Here is a 21,073-nt window from a genome sequence, read left to right on the forward strand (position 1 = left end):
AGATTGTGGGGTGCTCGATCCATGCACTGTGTACTGGATAGCTACAGTGTGCGTAAATTATTTTAATTTAGATTGTCTTTTTTTTTACTATCATGAAAATGAGGGATTATTCCTGCCAAAGAGCCTAGTTTAAATATGGAGCGCAAGAAGGTTGTCTTTGCTGGAACACTTACAAGAGCAGCAAATTTGTTAACAATTTTGTGCCATTATTACTGAACCATTGTGGCAAGAAATTCTACTTGAATAGATTTATTTAGGTTACTGATTTAGTGTTTGACGACAGTCCGCATTGGCCAATTAAAAGCGCTTTTTTCCCCCTAACTTTCAACCATGCTGCACAGATGCCGCGCTGCTGTAAAACGTGGCTAAAAGAAATTGACAAAGCCCTACCGTATGTGAGAGCTATTGCCCTTGCCAATGCTTGTTTTTAAGCATTCTTGGTAACTGAGTTGGGACAGCAGCAAAGTTTATTTTTCAGTATCCCATCTGTATCCACGCAGTCATCCTGTTTACAAACTACAGCGGCCAGAACGCTTGCAAAAATCTCTAAAGCGACCTGGAGAAAGCCTATATGGGTATCCGTGGCCATGGGGCTACGGTTAATAGAAAGCACCTTAATACTAATGAACTACAAAGGCGTTTGGGATCACAGCTAGATCATGGATGGTAGTTGCGTTATATAGAGGAGAGGTGTAACAGAGCGGCCAACTGCGGGGCTCACTGCTCGGTCGCCGGTGACAGTTCAGCTTACGCAGTAGCTCACTTAATCTCCCCCCGCGCCTTGAGACCCTAAGGATGATTAGTACGCGCTTTACAAATACTGGATTCATTTATTTTTAGTTTGTGTGGGTCTTAGTTTTAGGCGGTTTGTTTGCATAAAAGTAATGGGCTGATTGGACAGTGAAGTTAAGTGTTAACTTTTCTGTCACATTGAATGAGATACTAACCCCTTCCGTCTTCTGGAGTAAATCTTGACTTGCTGCTTGATTGTAGATACAGTAGTAGCCTTTCCACCTTCTAGAAGAGTGCATAAAAAAACAGTTTTTTCTTTGACTGAGAAATTCACATTTTTTCATGAGAACATTAGCCATGCAGCTTCACTGTGCAAGACTTCCCTGTGGCTTCAGGATTTCATATTAATCTGAGATCACTTATAAGTGCTTTTTTAAAACCTACATTCTGAACAGTAGTCTTGTGGGGACACGCAAAGTGAATTGTAGACATGCTTTGTGCTGGGCTAATATGTTTTCATACATGCTATTTTAAGGTGGATAATCTTGTCTAAATTTCCCTTCAAGAAAAAAATGGCTTTAACCATACATTTTGCATAGTCTCTTACAAACTGTATGCCCATTCTTAAAATATTGTGTAAATCCATCTATATGTTTTTCAGTGATTACCTGAATTTTAATGTATGGATTGTTTACTAAGCGGGTACAGCATCGCTAAGACACCAGTTTTAAGTAGAGTGCATAATTAATAACTGACTTGCTGGTTGAAATTTTTTCGATGACATCTTTAAATTCTGCTAGTGAAGGAAAGGTTACTTATCTGTTAAACTTCCTCCTCAACAGAATACGTGAGGCTCCTTGACTTGTCGGGTGATGGGCAGTTTAGTTGCTACAAATTATTGTAGCACGGTCCGTGAATCAATAGGGTTCTTTCTTTGTTAGAAAGTGTCATTCTGGCAATCTCGAAGACTCCAATGTATTGTCACTTTGGTAAAGAAGTATGCGTGAAAACAATACAGGATCTTGCCTGAGTTCAGGAAAGACGCCGGCAGCATAATCAGTTTAAGGGGGTCTCCATGTCAAACTGAAAGTTAGGTAATTTTAACTTGTTAACAATTTTCCCAATATGTAGCTACTCTATATGCTTATATGTTTTGTAGTGATTTGTGTATACTCTGTTAAATTTCTCTCTTGTGACTTCTATTGCAGCTGTCCTATCAGATTATGAAAGCGCTGGGGAAGAATCTGAAGTGAGTGCATTTTCATTTTTCAACATGGGATGTACACAGTGCATTTTGGAATGACTGTTTAGTAACTCAATTGGCTACGTCTGGCAGCAATTAGAGTAACATTTGACGTGTTGTCAGAGTAATTCATTGCACAAAACCTAAGCAAGATAAAGTGGCTCTGTCTGATGCAAGTTGCAGTGAGGCTTAATGAGGTCATGTGAGGTGAACCACACCCATTTGCACATATCTTGTATTGCTTGGGTAAATGGAAATGGAATTCATAGTGTTTAAGGCTCCATTTAAACTTGCGTTCCATAGCAAAAGTGTTTGTTGATCCACCTGCTTGCCCATACTCTTTTAACAACAGAGAGATTGGATAGTCAATCCTTCCCTTAAGTCCATTAGCTTGAGGGAATGATTACTGACAGCTAACGTCTAGCATTTGGGCCCCACTGTGCAGAAACAGAGAAGTAGATAGAATCCACCGTACGTCCATCTCGTCTGCCACGTCCATCTCGTCTGCTCCAAAGTATAAATATCTGGGGTATGGTTAACAGAATCTGCCCAAGACTCAGCTCACAAAAACGACTTAGCGAAGAAAGCAACGGCCATCACCTATGGTTTAATTAAACTTTAGAACAACCTACAAAGTCCATCAGCTGAGGCAATAAGGAAAGTCATCCAAGCATCTCTTCCCCTGGCACTTTCCTACGGACATCAAGCATTTCCACTAACTGCCTGGATTGAGCTCAGTGTGTGGGACACAAAAAGATTTTCCGACTACCAAAATATCTGCCTAGGGTGGGACTGGGACTGGTCAAACAAACCCTAACCATGGAGGCTGACTTTCTTAAATACTACATCCGTATTCTGCAGTCACCTGAACAATTTCTAAAGTGCCACCTTATAATCCTATTTGAAAAAAAACGGTGCCGCTTTACAAAGCACTTGTCACTTTGGAGATAAATTAATCTGCACTTGTCTTTCCTACAAAAAGACCATTAACAGACAAGTGTGATCAGCCTCCCTCCAGCAAGACCAGACCTTATTAAAAACCTCTTCTTTCTTGGCACAATTAAATGCCTCCTATCTGGCAACCAAACCGCAACCTTACCTCTCAGCTTCTCTCAACCCTAAAGTCAGAAGGGAGATAATGTATATGCGACTGCTGGCCCTACCGATTGCGGATTTTAACCGGGCCTGGGCCAACTACACACCTGGAGAAGCTTGTAGGCTCCGTAATTATAAACATGAATCGTGGCTACATATCTTATGACGTTGTCCCGCCATAGCCAACGCAAGGAGAACCCTTCTTATGGAACTATATTTCAAGGAAGGAGCAAATACCTGCCTAGAGGCCTCGGCCATATGCCTTGCACAAAAGGACCCCTCCGCCATGGCTCGCTGTGCGAGATTCATACAAACCCTCAGACGCTCTCCAGCCCCGTCTTGGTTCTCTTCAACGCCCACACAAAGTGCAAAAGCTGATACTGGACTACTTTCAATGAAAATCTAGGCTTGTTTTTTTTGCTGAACCAAAATGAAATCACGTCCTTACATCAGCAAAGCCACACCGTGGAAGTAGGCCACAGCACTCCAACAAGATCTATTTATTTCCGGATTAAGAACCTCCGTGTTTGGGGATCACTAAGGACCAAACTCCACAAAAGCCAGTTTCAGGTCCCACGACGGGACAAAGCACAAGCACTTTCAATAAAGAAAATGGATCAGGGGCAAAAATAGGTACTGCCAAAAGGAAACTAAAGAAGAACCGGAAGGTGGACTGTCTTTGGGGTTTGACTTACTGAGTAAAGGGATGCAAATAGCATGAATTTTAAGCTTTAGGCTATTTAATTGCACAGAGATATTACTTTATGCACTTTATTAGAGAACTGGCCCTTAGGCTAAACACATGTTGCTCGAGGGTAAGGGCCACAGAGCTTGAGAACTAAAGGGATAGAACTCTGGGGATACTGTCTGCGTGGATCGGCCCCCATAAAGCGCATACTTTCTTGTACATTTCCTGAAACCACCCTACCATTTAAGCCCTTTGACACAAGGGCCCGCCCCAACCTTTATATTTAAAAACCTTTTTAACTGGATATGGAGGAAATTTGAGTTTTTTTAGGTAACATACTCATTCTTATGGCTTAGTATCATGTTTTTTTAAACTATTTTATCTGTTATGCAATGGATTTAATTAACAAATCACAATATTGACTGGGAAATAGTATGGTAGTGCAGGGATTTAAGTTTTTCGTTCTGCAATTAGAGCAGGTTGGCAAACTTCTAAACTGCCTTTTTATGGGTTTCCATTTAGTTGTATTGTATGGTTACTGTAGGCTTACTTTTCAACTGTTAAAAGCTACTGAAGTCTACAAAAGGACTTGATAATTAGAAAACTGGATGGTCACACTGTGCTTGTCTGTACTCTAGATTTCTTTTAACTAGCTATCCTTGAGGTTGAAGCAATCAGCACGTTAAATGGGCAGCAACTGTCAGATACTCTGTCCCTGCACTACTATCTAATTTGAAGGAGCTGAATATAAGCATTCTCTGCACTGGTGCAATACTTTCAATAGGAAAACGCCTACACTACTCAGTAGCAAATAGGTAATCTGGGATAGTATGTACCTGCATGTCCACTTCTAAGTTTCCATTTCAACTACTTGTAAAGAGGATAAAGAATTCATATTTGATTACTTTGTTCTTTTTCCATGACTTAATCCCTACTGCAGCTGAGGCTAACTCCAGCAGTTATGTACTTCTAGATAAATCAAACCCATGTTTTATATTGAAAGACTGCTCCTTCAATAACAGTGGGGTCCTGCTTAAGGTAATACAGAATTCCAAGCTGTGAGGCTGAGAAAAAGACGTAAAATCAATGTTCTGTTATCGATCAGTGTAACTCTGAACCTCAACCTAAAATCACAGTAGCACAAGACGGAACAAGCTAAATTCAATCTAGCAACAAACACAGTTGATGGACAGAATATAGAACAATGTCATACATTCACCCCAGTACAAGGATCTGGGCCTAAATCCATCGTTTTTTTGCACTCCACGCCACCCTGAGTTAGACACTGGCTATATGCAAATCGGCTCTGACCCTGTGCCTCATGGGAACAGTCCAGTCCGAACTACCATGCCATGTCTTTCCCAGACCGGAATCAAGCATCCAAGGACCGGTTTCTGGCTGTCAGCCTTCATCAGCCTGGATAGCTTGACTACAGTGGTGTGGAGAACCTGGGACTCACGTCTGAGCATACCCAGCCCACTCGGGGTGAAAATTGCAAAAAACACAGTTGATGGACAGAATGTAGAACAATGTCATACATTCACCCCAGTACAAGGATCTGGGCCTAAATCCATCGTTTTTGTGCACTCCACACCACCCTGGGTTAGACACTGGCTATATGCAAATCAGCTCTGACCCTGTGCCTCATGGGAACAGTCCAGTCCGAACTACCAAGCCATGTCTTTCCCAGACCGGAATCAAGCATCCAAGGACCGGTTTCTGGCTATCAGCCTTCATCAGCCTGGATAGCTTGACTCCAGTGGTGTGGAGAGCCTGGGACTCACGTCTGAGCATACCCAGCCCACTCGGGGTGAAAATTGCAAAAAACACAGTTGATGGACAGAATGTAGAACAATGTCATACATTCACCCCAGTACAAGGATCTGGGCCTAAATCCATCGTTTTTTGCACTCCACACCACCCTGGGTTAGACACTGGCTATATGCAAATCAGCTCTGACCCTGTGCCGCATGGGAACAGTCCAGTCCAAACTACCAAGCCATGTCTTTCCCAGACCGGAATCAAGCATCCAAGGACCGGTTTCTGGCTATCAGCCTTCACCAGCCTGGATAGCTTGACTCCAGTGGTGTGGAGAGCCTGGGACTCACGTCTGAGCATACCCAGCCCACTCGGGGTGAAAATTGCAAAAAAACACAGTCCATCACCACCCCCTTTTGTACCGTTTTTGGCCGCCATAAGTGTGGCAGGGTATGCTCAGACGTGAGTCCCTTGCTCACTTTGCCACTGGATTCAAGCAAGCCGGGCTGAAGACGGCTGGAATGCCAGAAACCGGTCCTCAGAAGCTTGTTTCCGGTCCAGGGAAGACATGGCTTGGCAGTTCGGGCTGGACTGTTACCATGAGGCACAGGGTCAGACTGATTTGCATATAGCCATGTCTGAACTGGGGTGGCAGAGTGGGCTAAAGAACGGTGATGGATTAAACCCAGATCTTTTGACTGGGTGTGAGTGTTTGATTGATTCAGATGCTCCGTCCATCACCACCCCCTTTTGTACCGTAAATTCAATGTAGAGCATCTATTCAGCCATTTATCAATATACAAATGAATTGTTGGACAATACAGTCCTACGCTCCTCAGCTACTTAACATTTTCTCATTTTGAACAGCCTACGAACATGCTCTCCCTTTTTGCTCTACATTCTTGATTGGTGTCTTCTTCCTTTTTAGAAGGGATTTTTACTTTTATTTAATGTAAATAATAATATAACATACTTTGTGCTAGTCCATAAACGATCACTACCTTGCACTGGAAGAGAACTTATATTAATATTCTACTCCTAAACTTATATTGATTGCGATGGGAGCAGTACAGGGTAAAACGTTTGATCAGTGTTTTATGTTTTTATACACATTTTAGTGATTTAATTAATCAAACAATAAAATAAAATATTGTTATGTAATCTCTGGGCTCATGGCTCTAGGTGATACTGAAACTGCTAACATGGAAGATGTTCTTGGATTGAAAGTTATTGTTTTAAAGGCTTAGCGCTTACGTACCCTCCAAGCTATAGAAACTTGTACTCCATCATGCAACAGGCTTTTTGAATTTATCAACATTTCTTGTTGTTACTTGAAATTCAGTCACCTGTGGTGGCCAAAAGTATAGTTAGACTGTGGAAATGTCAACAGTACTGTAAGAAAGTGCCCCTTGATGCATGGTTCCCCCCCTTTTTGCCAAATCTTTGATGTACTTTGACTGCGTGTGCCCTGGGTTCCTGCCAACCAGGTTCTTTCCCTAAACTGTACTGTTGCAAAACCCAATTAGCAACTCTCTGGCCACATGCAAGTCCATTGTAAGAGGTACCATAGGTACCAAGGGCACTGTGACCAGTCACAGCCAGCATGACTCGCAGGTGGGGTGGTCCCGCGGGAGGGCTTGTTTAAAAAAGCAAAAAACTTACCTTTGCCTCCGGTCCCGCACCGAGTCTATTCTCTCTGCTCCTCACAGGAAACAGGCAGCCTCACTCTCCTCCCTTAAGCCAATCACAATGCGTTGTGATTGGTTGGGACTCCGACCACAAAGGTGTCTAAGGGGGAGGCTGTTTTCTCCATGCAGGCTGCATGCAGCCTCCCTGAAGAAAACCGGAGAGTGCGTATGACTGGTTTGGTCAGTGCCCACAACAATGGACAAGCCACTACTCCCTTGCCTGGAGCAGGATCGCCCACACCCTCCCCAAACAAACCCTTCTGCTTTCTCACAGTGCGAGAAGCAGAAACATAAAATGGTATTCATAATACAACCCACCTGGAGGAGCCGCCCGGACTGTGACGAGGGAAGGCCTCTAAGGGCTGCAGCACTTATTGTACCACGCATTGTGAACCATGTGCAATAAAACGGTGTTCTACCGATCAGTTGTGTTTCTGTTCAGTATGTTCATTCCATAACCTGGGGGTAAAAACTAGACAAAACATGTTTTTACCACTCTTTTTACCACAGGTTATGCAATGAACATACTGTAAAGACACACAACTGGTTCAGTATACCACTTTTTTATATTGCACATTGTTTATTCACCAGTGTATGCACAACACCTAGATCACAGTAGCAGAGTAGCTGATCCTGAAGAAGGCTGTGACACTTGAACAGGTCTTTTGGCCGAAACATGTTGGTCTTATATCAACACAGACGCTCCTAATAGCGATATCTGTTGGTAGCAGAATAAAGTGCCTGCTAAGCTAACCCAGTAGCCGGTTTTAATCCACTTACACACCAGCACTTGCTTGCTTTCCAACATAAAACCACACTAAGCGACTCACCTAAAACTACCTTACATCCATCCCCCTATCGGCCGTGGGACAAACTCAATTTGGAACACTTGGAAACACAACTAACATCCAGTATAAATCTGGAAACCATAAATTCTGTTCAGAATCTATATGAGTGGCTACAGGAAGCTTTTGACATCTTGATACCACTCAAAACCACACAACAGAACAAAAGGAAAAAAGCGCCTTGGAGAAACATAGAAATAAAAAACATAAAACAACAAATTGGAAAGCTGCAACGTACCTGGCTCAAAACAAACGCCAAACAAGACAAACTTCACCTACAAAAAATTAACAGATTATCCAGTATTTGGGTGTCTTTCATAGATTCACATGCCTGAATCATTCCCCGTCGTCGAGACGGGAGCCTCCGGTATATAAAAAGTAATGTCCTAAAGACATACATAGAAAATAATAGGCCCAAAGGTCTCACCTTAGTAGCCTATCCACGTCCTTTTGTAGGAAGGACCAAACAGAGCAGGCCCAAAGGGTCCCACCTTGGTGGCCTATCTGTGTCCTTTTGTAAAAAGGACCAAATAAAGTAAAACAGCCAATCAGCTACCACCTCCTTCTAGAAACTTCCTGCCAGGAGCCCAAGTCTCTCAGATTTTCTGCCGCACGTTGTGCTAGGGAGTCTCCACCGGAGTTCTCCTCAGGAATTTCTCTTTTCTTCAAAAAACAACTTTAATTATTCTCTACAGTTATGTCTGATAGTCAGAAGAAGGGTCTTTTCCGGGCTTGTTCTTCCTGCAGCAAGAAAAGACTTCACATTGAGGATAAACGTGATAAATGTTTATATTGCCTTTACCCTCCCCACCAGGCAAAGGACTGCAAAATATGTCGGACCTTCTCCAACAAGACCCTCAAGGACCGAGAAGGTCGACTTCTGTTGTGGCTCAACAGGCTCAAGACCAAGACTGATGACTTGGTGTCCGAAGGTGAGAGTGTGTCTGGAGTGTCGCAATTTTCCTTGAAGAGGCCAAGGGTTTCTTCCCCTAGCCCCACAGACACCCCTCCTATGAAGACTTCTAAAAAGTCCTCAGAGGGCAAGCCATCTGTGTCTGGCAAGGACCTGCCTGTCCCCGGGAAGCAGCCACTGGTCCCGGCGACGACGACGACGGCGTCAATGGTGCATTCAGCACAGAAAACCGTCTCAACGACGACAGTGTCGACGACGACTGCCTCATCGGCTTCCTCCTCGACGACGAGGACCACGCCTTCATCGTCGGCGAGTAGACCTACGCCGTCGACCATCCCGGTCACACCATCGACGACAAAGATGTCGTCGACGACGAGACCCTCGTCGAAGGCGCCGACGACGACGACACCGTCGACGAGAACAACGCCGTAGACGAAGTCTACCTCGTCGACGAGGATCAGCCCGTCGACGGTGGGAAAGTCGTCGACGACGAGTACACCGTCGACGGTGGGGACTTTACTGTCGACGAAAATGTCGTCGAAGAAGACATCGTCGTCGCAGCCACCGTCGACGACGACTAAATTACCGTCGACGACCATACCTACCACGGCACCGTTGCTTTCAGCGTCGACGTCGACAGGACCCTGGAAGGAGTCTGCACTCCTCTCCCACGCCATGGATGCCTTTCCACCGCAAGTGAGCCATGTCACTGTGAAAATTACTAAACAGCCTATTACGCCGCAGCAGATCTCGCCCGGTAGGATACAACAACTTCCTCCGGCCTGTCTACTACAAGGTCAGGAGTCGGACGAGGACTCCTTTACACAGGCTACTAGTCCTTCGGACCTAGTCCTGAAATGCCAAACCACAGACGAGGAGCCGGAAGAGGAGGAAGACCTTCTACAACAACAGGTCCAACCTCCGCCCCAGACACAGATTACTCCTATGGTGTGTCTCCCCGCATCCATTGTCTCGGACCTACAATTCCTCATCCAGGATTATAAGGAAAGGTTCCCGGAGAAACATTCTGCGTCAGCACCTCCAGCTGCGCAGGCGCCAGCTCCTTCATCTCGCCATAGACCAACTCCCCTGGTCATTGAGAAGACACAGGTTCCGATTCAGGACGCTCCCTCATCTGACGATGAGGAGAGGGAACAGGAGGAAGGTGAAGTCGATGACGACCAGTCGGACCCGGATGTAGACCAAGATTATGTGGCACATTCTCCAGCCTCTCCGGATCCGCAGACCTCGGAGTCTCCACCTGAAGATATCGGTGGATTCCACAACATCATTGAGCGGGCGGCCAAGAGGTTCCATATGTCCATGGAAACTCAGGAAACGGAATGCTTCCTTTATGACTTCAAGGAGCCCACTAGGAAGACTTCAAGATCAATCCCCATAATTGACTACATCTGGAAGCAGGGCAAACAAATCATGCAAGCGCCTGCTTCTATACAGGTGGTGGTGCCCAGGCTTGATAAGAAATACAAGGCCACCTCCACGGCACCGGCATGCCTGACAGGTCACCCCAAACCAGATTCCGTGGTGACTCAAGCGGCGCAGAAGAACTCTCGAAATCCAGCCTCGCCTCTATCGACGCCACCTGATAAGGAGGGCAGGAAACTGGATGCCATTGGCAAACGCTTTACTACCACTTCAGCCATGACGGTCAAAGTGGCTAATTCGATAGCCCTCCTGGGCCGTTACAATCGCCAACTCTGGGCGGACATTGCACCCTATCTTTCAAATCTGCCGGAGGATGTCAGAGAAGAGGCACATTCACTTCTCTTGGAAGGACAGACCTCTGCCTCAGAGCTCATCGATTGTGCCATTGATGCCGCCATGACTGGTTTCCGGCAACGGGCAGGGGCTGCAGTCCTGAGGCGACAGGGCTGGCTCAAGGCCACCACTTTCCGCCAGGAGGTGCAAACCAGGATATTAGATATGCCTTACGATGGCCAGCATCTGTTTGGGGAACAGATTGACGCGGCCCTTACCACCATAAAAAAGGACACGGATACTGCCAAGGCTCTGGGTACTTTACAATTCCGGACCCAGTCCTTTCGTGGCAACCGGGGAAGAGCTCAACCTGCATACAAAGGTTCCTATCAGAATCGGTCTTCGTACACATATTCACAGTCCAAGCCGCAGTTTCAACAGCGACAACCTCAACAAGGCCGACAGTCTTCCTACGGCAAGTCCAATTACCGAGGAAGAGGCCAAAAACGACCTGCTGGCAACAGACAATGACTTGTCTCCCTCGCTAGCCCCTCCACCACTACATTCTTTAAGACTTGGAGGGAAACTGAAATACTTCCATCGCAATTGGCAAACTATAACAACAGATCGGTGGGTACTCCAACTCATTCGATTTGGACATTCCCTAGAATTTACCTCTATCCCCCCAACTACGCCACCGTGCCAGCGATCACACAGGCACCTACGATTACTTCTTCAGGAAATAGCTTCCATGCTGCAGAAAGGAGCGATAGAGAGAGTTCCACGGGCCCACAAGAATCAGGGTTTCTACTCTCACTTCTTCCTAATCCACCCAAAAGGAAAGAAATGGCGCCCAATCCTGGATCTCAGGGCACTCAACGTGTTCCTAAAGAAACAATCGTTTCGTATGGTGACTCTGCAAGAAATCCTTGGTCTGCTGGAGAAAGGGGACTACATGACGTCCTTAGACCTCCAGGACGCCTACTATCATATACCTATTCTCAAAGGGCACAGGAAGTTCCTCAGGTTTGCGGTGGCAGGACAGCACTACCAATTTCGGGTCCTTCCATTTGGCCTCAAATCGGCCCCAAGGATCTTTACCAAATGCCTTTCACCAGTGGCAGCATTTCTTCGTCAACAAGGCCACCAGGTGTTTCCATACCTGGACGACTGGCTGGTGAAGGCACCGACGGCGGCCGCCGCGGCCTCGTCCTCCAGCGCCTGTCTGGATATTTTCCACCGCCTAGGACTGACCCTCAACACTGCCAAGTCAACTCTGGAACCCACCAAGGTCATCACGTTCCTTGGAGCGACTCTGGACACGGACCGTGTCAAGGTTTTCCCCTCTCAGGAGAGGAAAATCAAACTCATCTCCTTGGCCAAGGCAGTGGCTTCGCGGAAGACCCTTCCGGTCCGCACGTTCAAGTCCCTCCTAGGCATGATGTCCTCATGCATACTGCTCATTCCACACTGCCGCCTAAAAATGCGTCCACTTCAGGAGGCACTGACAAAGCAATGGACTCAAGCCACAGGTTCTTTCCAGGACCGCATACGAGTCACTCGACCCATTATCAATCATTTGCAATGGTGGACATCTTTCCACCATCTGTCAAAGGGTCTGCCGTTCCTGCTCCCAGCAGAGCCACACGTAATAACTACGGATGCGTCCCTGGAAGGCTGGGGAGCTGTCCTCCAGGAACTACAAATCAACGGCAAATGGACAACACAGGAAACCAGGCTCCATATCAATCTGTTGGAGTTACGGGCGGTTTTCCTGGCTCTACAGGCGTTTCTTCCACGCATTCATCACTCCCCAGTGCTCGTCAGGACGGACAACACCACGACGAGGCACTACCTGAACAAACAGGGGGGGGACGCGTTCCATCTCGTTATCTCGAGAGTCGCAAAGAATCTGGAACTGGCTTCTGGCACATGGAATAGCGTTGAAAGCGGAGTACGTCCCGGGCAAGGACAACGTCTTGGCGGACGCACTGAGCAGGGAGAAGTCTCCTTCCCACGAATGGGAACTGGACAGGGAGGTGCTGGACCATATCTTCCAGGAGTGGGGCACCCCGACCATAGACCTCTTTGCCACCAGAGAGAACGCCAAATGCCCAAGCTTCGCAAGCAGGTATCACCACTCCGGAACCCTCGGGAATGCATTTTCCATCGCATGGCGCAACGTCTTTGCGTACGCCTTTCCGCCATTCCCACTGATACCCAGGGTTCTCAGGAAGATGAAATCGAAACCCTGCACTCTGATCCTCATTGCTCCGTCCTGGCCGAGGCAGCACTGGTTCACGGAGCTTCATCGCCTCTCTGCCCGGCCCCCTCTTCGCCTGCAGCAGTTTCCGGCCCTGATCACGATGTCTCAAGGGCAGGTTCTCCACCCGAACCTGAGCTCTCTGAAGTTATCAGCCTGGCTCCTGAATACCGCGAATTCAGCCATCTGAACATCCCGCAGGATTGCAGAGATGTCCTTGCGAAAGCTAGAGCGGTCAGCACTAACAAAACCTACTCACTAAAATGGAAGCGATTCTGTTCCTGGTGTGTGGATCAAGGCTTGCACCCCTTCCATGCCACTCCACAGCAGCTCCTACCATACCTGTTACACCTTGCGCAGTCAGGCCTTGCGCATTCATCCATCAAAGTGCATCTAGCGGCGATTTTAAGGTTCACAAGAACAGCTGCAGGCCCCTCTTTGTGGGCGGACAGGCTCATCAAACAATTCCTAAAAGGTCTATTCAGGTCCTTTCCACGACCACGGCCTATTCCTCCATCGTGGCACCTCAATGTGGTTCTTCATCAACTAATGAAGCATCCATTCGAACCCATCCATAAGGCAGAGATCAAGTTCCTCTCTTGGAAAACGGCCCTCCTCCTGGCACTAACCTCTGCCAGAAGGGTCAGTGAATTGCAGGCTCTATCCATCCAGGATCCTTTTCTTCAATTCAGAGAGGACAGAGTCATTCTGAGGACTAACCCTCGCTTCATTCCAAAGGTCCCCTCGGACTTCCATCTTAATGAACCAGTGGTGCTTAGATCGTTCTTTCCGAATCCTACCACGGCAGCTGAAAGAACTCTACATTCTCTAGATCTAAAGAGATGTCTTAAATTCTACATCGATAAGACACGACACTTTCAAAAGTCTTCCCAGCTCTTTATTGCCTTTAGTAGACCGAGACTGGGCATGCCCCTGACAAAGCAGAGCATCTCAAGATGGATCTCTTCTGCGATCACCTTTTGTCACGACAAGGCGGGACGGCCTTTAGACTCACGAGTCAAAGCTCATTCGACTAGAGCCATGTCCACGTCTGCGGCGCTGTTCGCTGGAGTGCCGATATTGGACATCTGCAGAGCGGCGACATGGAAGTCCCCGCACACCTTCACCAGGCACTACTGCCTGGATACTGAGCTGATGAAGGATGCAGCGGTGTGGGCCGAGCAGTGCTTCGCCATCTATTCCAGTGAGGTGAGCCCTACTACATCCCTCCATCCTTTACGGGTATGCACATTCTCTTACTGTATTTATATGCCATTGCATTTTGTTCTTTATAGTCATGTGATATGTGTTATCTACATGTTCATACCTGATCTTCATACAGAATGTGCATACTGTATTGCTCGCTACTCTGATTCAGGCATGTGAATCTATGAAAGACACCCAAATACTGGATAAGAAATGCGTTACTTACCTGTAACTGCAGTTATCCAGTATTAGTGTCTTTCATAGATTCACATGCACCCTCCCGCCTCCCCTGGCTGGGCTCACCTTTCTCTCTAATGAGTTTACGCCTAACTAGCTTGGTGCGTACGAAAATCTGAGAGACTTGGACTCCTGGCAGGAAGGTTCTAGAAGGAGGTGGTAGCTGATTGGCTGTTTTACTTTATTTGGTCCTTTTTACAAAAGGACACAGGCCACCAAGGTGGGACCCTTGGGGCCTGCTCTGTTTGGTCCTTCCTACAAAAGGACGTGGATAGGCTACTAAGGTGAGACCTTTGGGCCTATTATTTTCTATGTATGTCTTTAGGACATTACTTTTTATATACCGGAGGCTCCCGTCTCGACGACGGGGAATGATTCAGGCATGTGAATCTATGAAAGACACTAATACTGGATAACTGCAGTTACAGGTAAGTAACGCATTTCTTATATAAGTCGGCTATCAAAAAAGCTAAGAAAAGGTACTATTCAGACAGAATTCAAAACGCTAAATATGCAAATAAAGAATTCTATAAAATACTCAATGATTTTCGAAAACCAAATTGTCTAGAAGGAACTCATCCTGTTACTCAAGATTTCACAGACAAACTGGCAAATCATTACAAGGACAAAGCAGACACGTTGGACTCGTACTTACAACAGAAACAAAGCGCCAGCACTAACCCTTGTACAAAACAACTATCCAAGAATGCTCTAATCAAGCCTCTTTGTTCCTTCCAACACATCTCACATGATAAATTTATGGACCTGGTCAAAGCAAGCAGGTCTGCCGGCAGCCCTTCTGACCCCTGTCCGCCACAAACTTTCAAGACAATTCTTTTAGCAACCTCTGCTGCCATTCCAGTAAGAAGAATCATCAACGATTCCTTAACTACTGGAATATTTCCAGAAGAACTCAAAAAGTCATACATACGCCCTCTACTGAAGAAAACAAATTTTTACCCACTGAACCCCGACAACTACAGACCCATTACAAATGGACCTTTCCTGTGCAAACTGATAGAAAGAGCAGCGTTCGCCCAGATGTCACAATTCATTGAAGAGAATGACATACTTTCAGATTTCCAAACAGGATTCCGTCCGGGAAGAGGCACTGAATCTTCCCTCCTTGCCATCTGAGATGACCTAAAGAATACAGTTGACCGCAACGGGGTTGCTGCGCTACTCCTCTTGGACCTCTCAGCTGCCTTTGACACGGTTGACCATGACACTCTGAAACAAAGACTTTATGAAGCCGGCATTGAGGGAACTGCTCTAGACTGGAACGCGTCCTACCTTCGAAACAGAACTAATGTCATCCACACCCCACCTTTCTCGTCCAAACCGTACTCCACAAAAGCAGGGGTCTCTCGAGGTTCTATCATCTCGCCCATGCTTTTCAACATCTACATGAAGTCTTTACCAGTACTGATCAATAAATTTCACCTCACATGCTACAACTATGCAGATGACACGCAAATACTCCTTCAACTGGAATGCCCCAAAGACATTGGAAAATCACCAATTTTTCGCTGTCTCAGAGCCGTGGATCAGTGGATGACTTGGAGCCATCTCAAATTGAATGCTTCAAAAACTGAAATACTCACGTGTGGCGATTGGAAAAATTATAACCCGCATGGCCTGATGAACTGGGATCACTGTCTAAAATATCGAAGGAAGGAAGAAACCTCGGAATGACCATGGACTCCGAGCTGTCGATGAATGTCCAAGTAAATAAACTAGCAAGATCAAGCTTTGCTACTATAAAAACGCTGCAACGAATTTTCCCTCATTTGAGATTTCCACACAAGGTCCAAGCTACCATCTCCCTTGTTCTATCCAAACTCGATTACGCCAATAGCCTCTACCACGGATCACCTTTAACGACCATGAAAAGACTACAACGGATTCAGAACTCGGCTGCCAAACTACTCTTGCATATCAAACCACGAGACCACATCTCCCCTGCCTTGAAAGCCCTGCATTGGTTACCGGTTGCCAGAAGATCCACGTTCAAGCTGCTTTGTATTACCCACAAAGCAATACATGGAATAGGACCACTCTTCATCAGGAATAAAATCACCAAACACATTCAACAAAGGAACCTACGATCTAAAGGAGTATCTCGCCTCAAAATCCCACCATACAAGAAAAAAACAATGGGTGGCACATCCTTCTCTGTTCAAGCAGCCAAACTATGGAACTCTTTACCCCCCAACATAAGATCCACCGACAACCACATTATCTTCAGAAAACTACTCAAGATCTGGCTCTTCCCCACATAAGCACCATACGGAAATAGACATTTACAGCATATCCCTCTGTATATAAGCATTTGTTTTCACTATAGATATGTACCTATCTTTGTGTATTACTTTATAAAACATGTAAAACAATTATGTTAAGAGAAGAAAAAAAATATATTAATAATAATAATCATCAATAAATAAAAATCATTTTTGATCTACATGTACATACTTCCATTGTACATCTATGTACCTTCCATGTACTTGAATATGTGTGTCTGTTACTTTTCTCCTGAAAAAACATATCCAATGCACTACCCTATTTCTCATCCTGTGCCTCTATCAATATATTTAATCTAAATATACTTACTTCTTTTATGTATCTATATACTTTTAATATACTTATGGATCTATATATTTATCACTTTCTTCTTATTTAGCATTTCCAATGCACTAGCCTATTTCTCAGCCTATACTTCATTCAATATATCTTCTAGCCCAACCTTCTGACTCCTCTCAAACTTCTTTCTACTACTCCTTCTAATGCACTACCCCTTCTAATGCACTACCCTATCTCTCATCCTATAGATCTATCAATATATCCTCTACATCCACTCTCTTATTTATCCCAAACCCCATACCACTACTATGATCGCCAAAATAACCTTTTTCTAGAGACTCTTGCTCTACCCCTCCTTGCATCATCGGACACCTCGTTTTACTACACCGATCCCCTAAAACAAACATTTCTAAACTCTCCCCTCTGACTCCTTCCCTCCAAAACTCCTTTTTACTCATCCAAAAGCCTCTTCCTACTGCTAAGACTTAAAGAAAAATACAAAAAAAAGAAAAAAATCCTTCACTTTTTTTATCCCTCCACTATCCTTTTTTCAATCAAAATTAACAGACTAACATGTTTCACTTCTCAAATTCCATATTCCATATTCATCTATACTATTATACTGCCCAAATAACTGAATAACATTTCTACTACTCAAATTACTTCATATTTATACTATACTAATTTTCAACACTAATCCTTTATGGGTTCCGGAGTGGCGTGCTACTCGCCAGAAAAGCGTTTCAACGCCCATCAGGGGTAACAAGTGCTATATGAATGCAAATCTTTCTTCCCCTTTTATCCATCCGCTATCCTTCTCACTCCAAGTAACAGACTAATATCCACCACTGAAATTACCTCATATTTCACCATATTAATTCATCACTAATCCTCAATAGGCTCCCTGAATAGCATGCGACAACAAGCGAGCGATAAATAAATACAAACCTTTGTCCTACTCTATCCTTCTGCTATCATTCCAAATCCAAATAACTGATTAACCTATCCACCACTTAAAATGTACTTGCATGTTTCACTATACTAATTCAACACTAATCCTCTGTGGGTCCCGGAGTAGCGTGCTACCCGCCGAAAAAGCGCTTCGACGACTCGTCAGGGGTAGTAAGCGCTATATGAATGCAATTACAATACAATACCTTTGGTGTGTGAAGGGAACCTCCCTGAAAAGGGACTTCACCCTACGCTTGGTTAAGTGGATTACGCTAGAAATTCTGACCTCTCGAAGCTTCTCTAACCCGTGGCTTTTTCTGTGATATGCTTTGAGAGTGGGAAGGTAGCTCACGCTGGTCCTTAAATCTCCCTAAGCCCCCTTTGTTGTACACACACACACACACACACACACACACACACACACATCCCTGTGTGCCATGCCTACAATCCACTGTCCTGGCATAGGTAAGCCACCCCTCTAGCTGGGTGCACTATACCAGTGATGAGGGTACAGGCGCATGAGTCCTGTGCCCCTACAGTGTCTAAGCCAATTCTTAGACACTTTAAGCACATTAATTCAATAAAGAGTATATGGTGCTGGGAGTTTCTCATTACGAACTCCACAGCACCATAGTGGCTTTACTGAAAACTGGGAAGTTTGGTACCAAACTTCTCAGCACATTAAACACACATGGCGCCAGTGTGGGTTTCATGAAAAATGCACTTCGAGGGCATCTTAAAACCGACCTAACTCTAGTGTCCTGGCTAAGTGGCTGCTCTCCAACATTTTTCTGGGCCCCTGGGTTGAGAGCCTGCTGCTCTCGGGGTCTTGAAACAATGCACATCCTGGGACGAGGTGCCAAGCTCCTCCCCCAGGATGGGCATGGTCCACAAAGGAGAAGCTTGAAAGGCTTGCCGCCTTTGTGATCTACTCCAGACATTTACTGCTCCCATCAACTGGCCCCCACCAGTTCTGACCCCCGCTTTGGGTGGGAGAATCGGTGGGAAAACCAAGTTAGGAGAGGTGTGCCCACCTTTGCCAAACCCACCCTTCAGGTGGGGGAGGCGAGCTGAAGCACAACTCTGTCCCTACCATCTTGCAGATGGGGGGGACCCAACAAACTAGAGTGAGGCTTATACTCCCCCCTCCCACTGGAAGGTGATATAATAGGGGATGTACTCGCCCTAAGGAAGGGACCCAGTGGTCCCGACCTGTACCTACTTGTAACGCCCCTATATCTAGTATTTAGGAGCAACACTGAATCATGCTTCCTCATACAAGACAATAGAAAAAGAAGGAACGAAGAAGCCGTGCTGAACTAAGACGATGAGGACGCCCACTGACTTGGCCCCAGCCCTACAAACCTGTCCCAACCTCAAACCGGCTCCAGCAAAATCCTGTCTTGTTCTGCAGCAGCAGCCCCAAAGAACCCAGAGGACCTGCCCTCTCAAACCAAGACTTTGTCTCCTGTGAGCACCGGATTTGCTCACCCACAGGCTCTGGCTCCGGCCAAATCCGCGAGTCTGCACCACTCAGCACCCGACGCCCACTGCCCTAGGTAGAGTGGCCCAACACCGCAAGGAGGTCTCCCCGGCAGTCCTGACCTGAGATCTGGCGATCTCTGACCTGCTTCGAATCTCCAATCGACGCCTTCAGCCCCTTTCTGGAGGATACCCGCTACAGGAGCCGGTAAGAAAAACCCAACGCCTAAAGACACCCCTGCACCTGTCGTCCCATGGCCTTGGGTGACCCAGCTGGCGGTGTTTCAGCATCCCCAGGTATTCCAACTTACCTCTCCAACCGGTGGTCAACTCCAGAAGATCTTCGTCCCTGAGCCTGCAGTGTTTGTTGCAACCGGAGAATCCCCATTGAAATCAACAGAGTACCAGACTCCAAACTAGCACCCAGCCGCACCTGTGCCGCTGTGGGTGCACTTTGTGTGCTACACCGGATCCACCTTTTCCCTAAGCCTAACACCAGGAGCTTTGCTCCCAGAACCTTGTGGCCTGCTCGTGAGTGGCCACCAACCGTAGGCCCTCTATTCCCCTTTGGATAGCATTGGGCCCCAGCACCCGGCCGCTCTAGTGCTGCTGAGGGCGCTTTGAGAGTGCATCCTCGACCCTGGGGAACCCTGGTTCTAACCCCAGAACCCCAACTCCCACAAAGAAGTACTTAACCGTAAACCAAGAAGTTAATTCACTCTCATAGGATTGCATTGGCTGCTTTTCTTTGAAAATTCTTTCAAATGTGGAGTTGGTTTGTATGAAACCTTGAAAAACTGAATATGTGTAAAAAGTGAATTACTTACCTTTTGTCTAGGAAATGTCTGTGTGATATCTATGTATATCACTCTGATTAGCAGAAGTAACTTAAAAAGTAATCCAAGAAGTAACGTGCAGAGTAATCTATAAAGTAACTGAGAAGTAATTTTGAACTGTTGACTTACCTGCATCTCAACCATCTGCCTTTGAACCTGCATTCAACTATAATTCACTACATAAATATTGCAAATTATTATTTCACTTACCTAAACCAGGCCTGGCTTGGTTCTAGAAATAAAATAACTGAATATTTGTTTATACAAACAAATTAGTCCGAGTTCAGTCTTTGAGTGTGTGACATCATTTCTTGCCTGAGTGTGTATAATAAATGCTTGACTCCTTGATAAAGAACACTTGCTCTACTTTAGTATTTACGTGGGTAAACTAAATTGATTTGAAGTGGGTCGGTGCTATTTGGTGGTTCCTCCTGAGTATGAGGAAAATAGAATCAATCCTGTAGCGTTATCCTTAAAGTGAACAACGTCCCCAAATGCACACGTAGGAATATTTGAAAAAACACTTCCCAAACAATTTTGTTAGAGATTCCTTTGAATAAAGTTTTATTTCCTTGAATTCTTTATTTTTTTATGATGTTGTTTTCACATCATTAATTTTCTTTAACACATGTGTCCCTTGCCCTGCCCAATGCATTTAGGGCATTTAGCCCTTCATCAGGGGCTTCGCGTTCTTAAGCATGCCGCTATGATATGTATGGGGTCTTCTCTCGTTATCAAGGCGAAAACAAAAGTCACGTTTTATATGGGCGTTTGTCAAACTCTGTTTCTTAATCAAAATTCAAATAATTCTCCGGATCGTGTCAATGGCGAGAG

At 45.7% G+C, this 21,073-nt stretch overlaps 1 protein-coding gene across 4 annotated transcripts in view; it reads left to right on the plus strand.

The window, feature by feature from the left end:
* Nucleotides 1-21,073, plus strand: part of CASC3 (CASC3 exon junction complex subunit) — a 458,504-nt gene that overhangs the window by 67,957 nt on the left and 369,474 nt on the right. For all 4 annotated transcript variants that reach the window (XM_078645688.1, XM_078645689.1, XM_078645690.1 and 1 more), the window contains exon 3: nt 1,941-1,981. In XM_078645688.1, the coding sequence (XP_078501814.1) occupies nt 1,941-1,981 (41 nt within the window). The remainder of the gene's footprint in view (nt 1-1,940; nt 1,982-21,073) is intronic.

The sequence above is a fragment of the Lissotriton helveticus genome, chromosome 5_1 (genome assembly GCF_964261635.1).
Source record: "Lissotriton helveticus chromosome 5_1, aLisHel1.1, whole genome shotgun sequence".
NCBI lineage: Eukaryota > Metazoa > Chordata > Amphibia > Caudata > Salamandridae > Lissotriton > Lissotriton helveticus.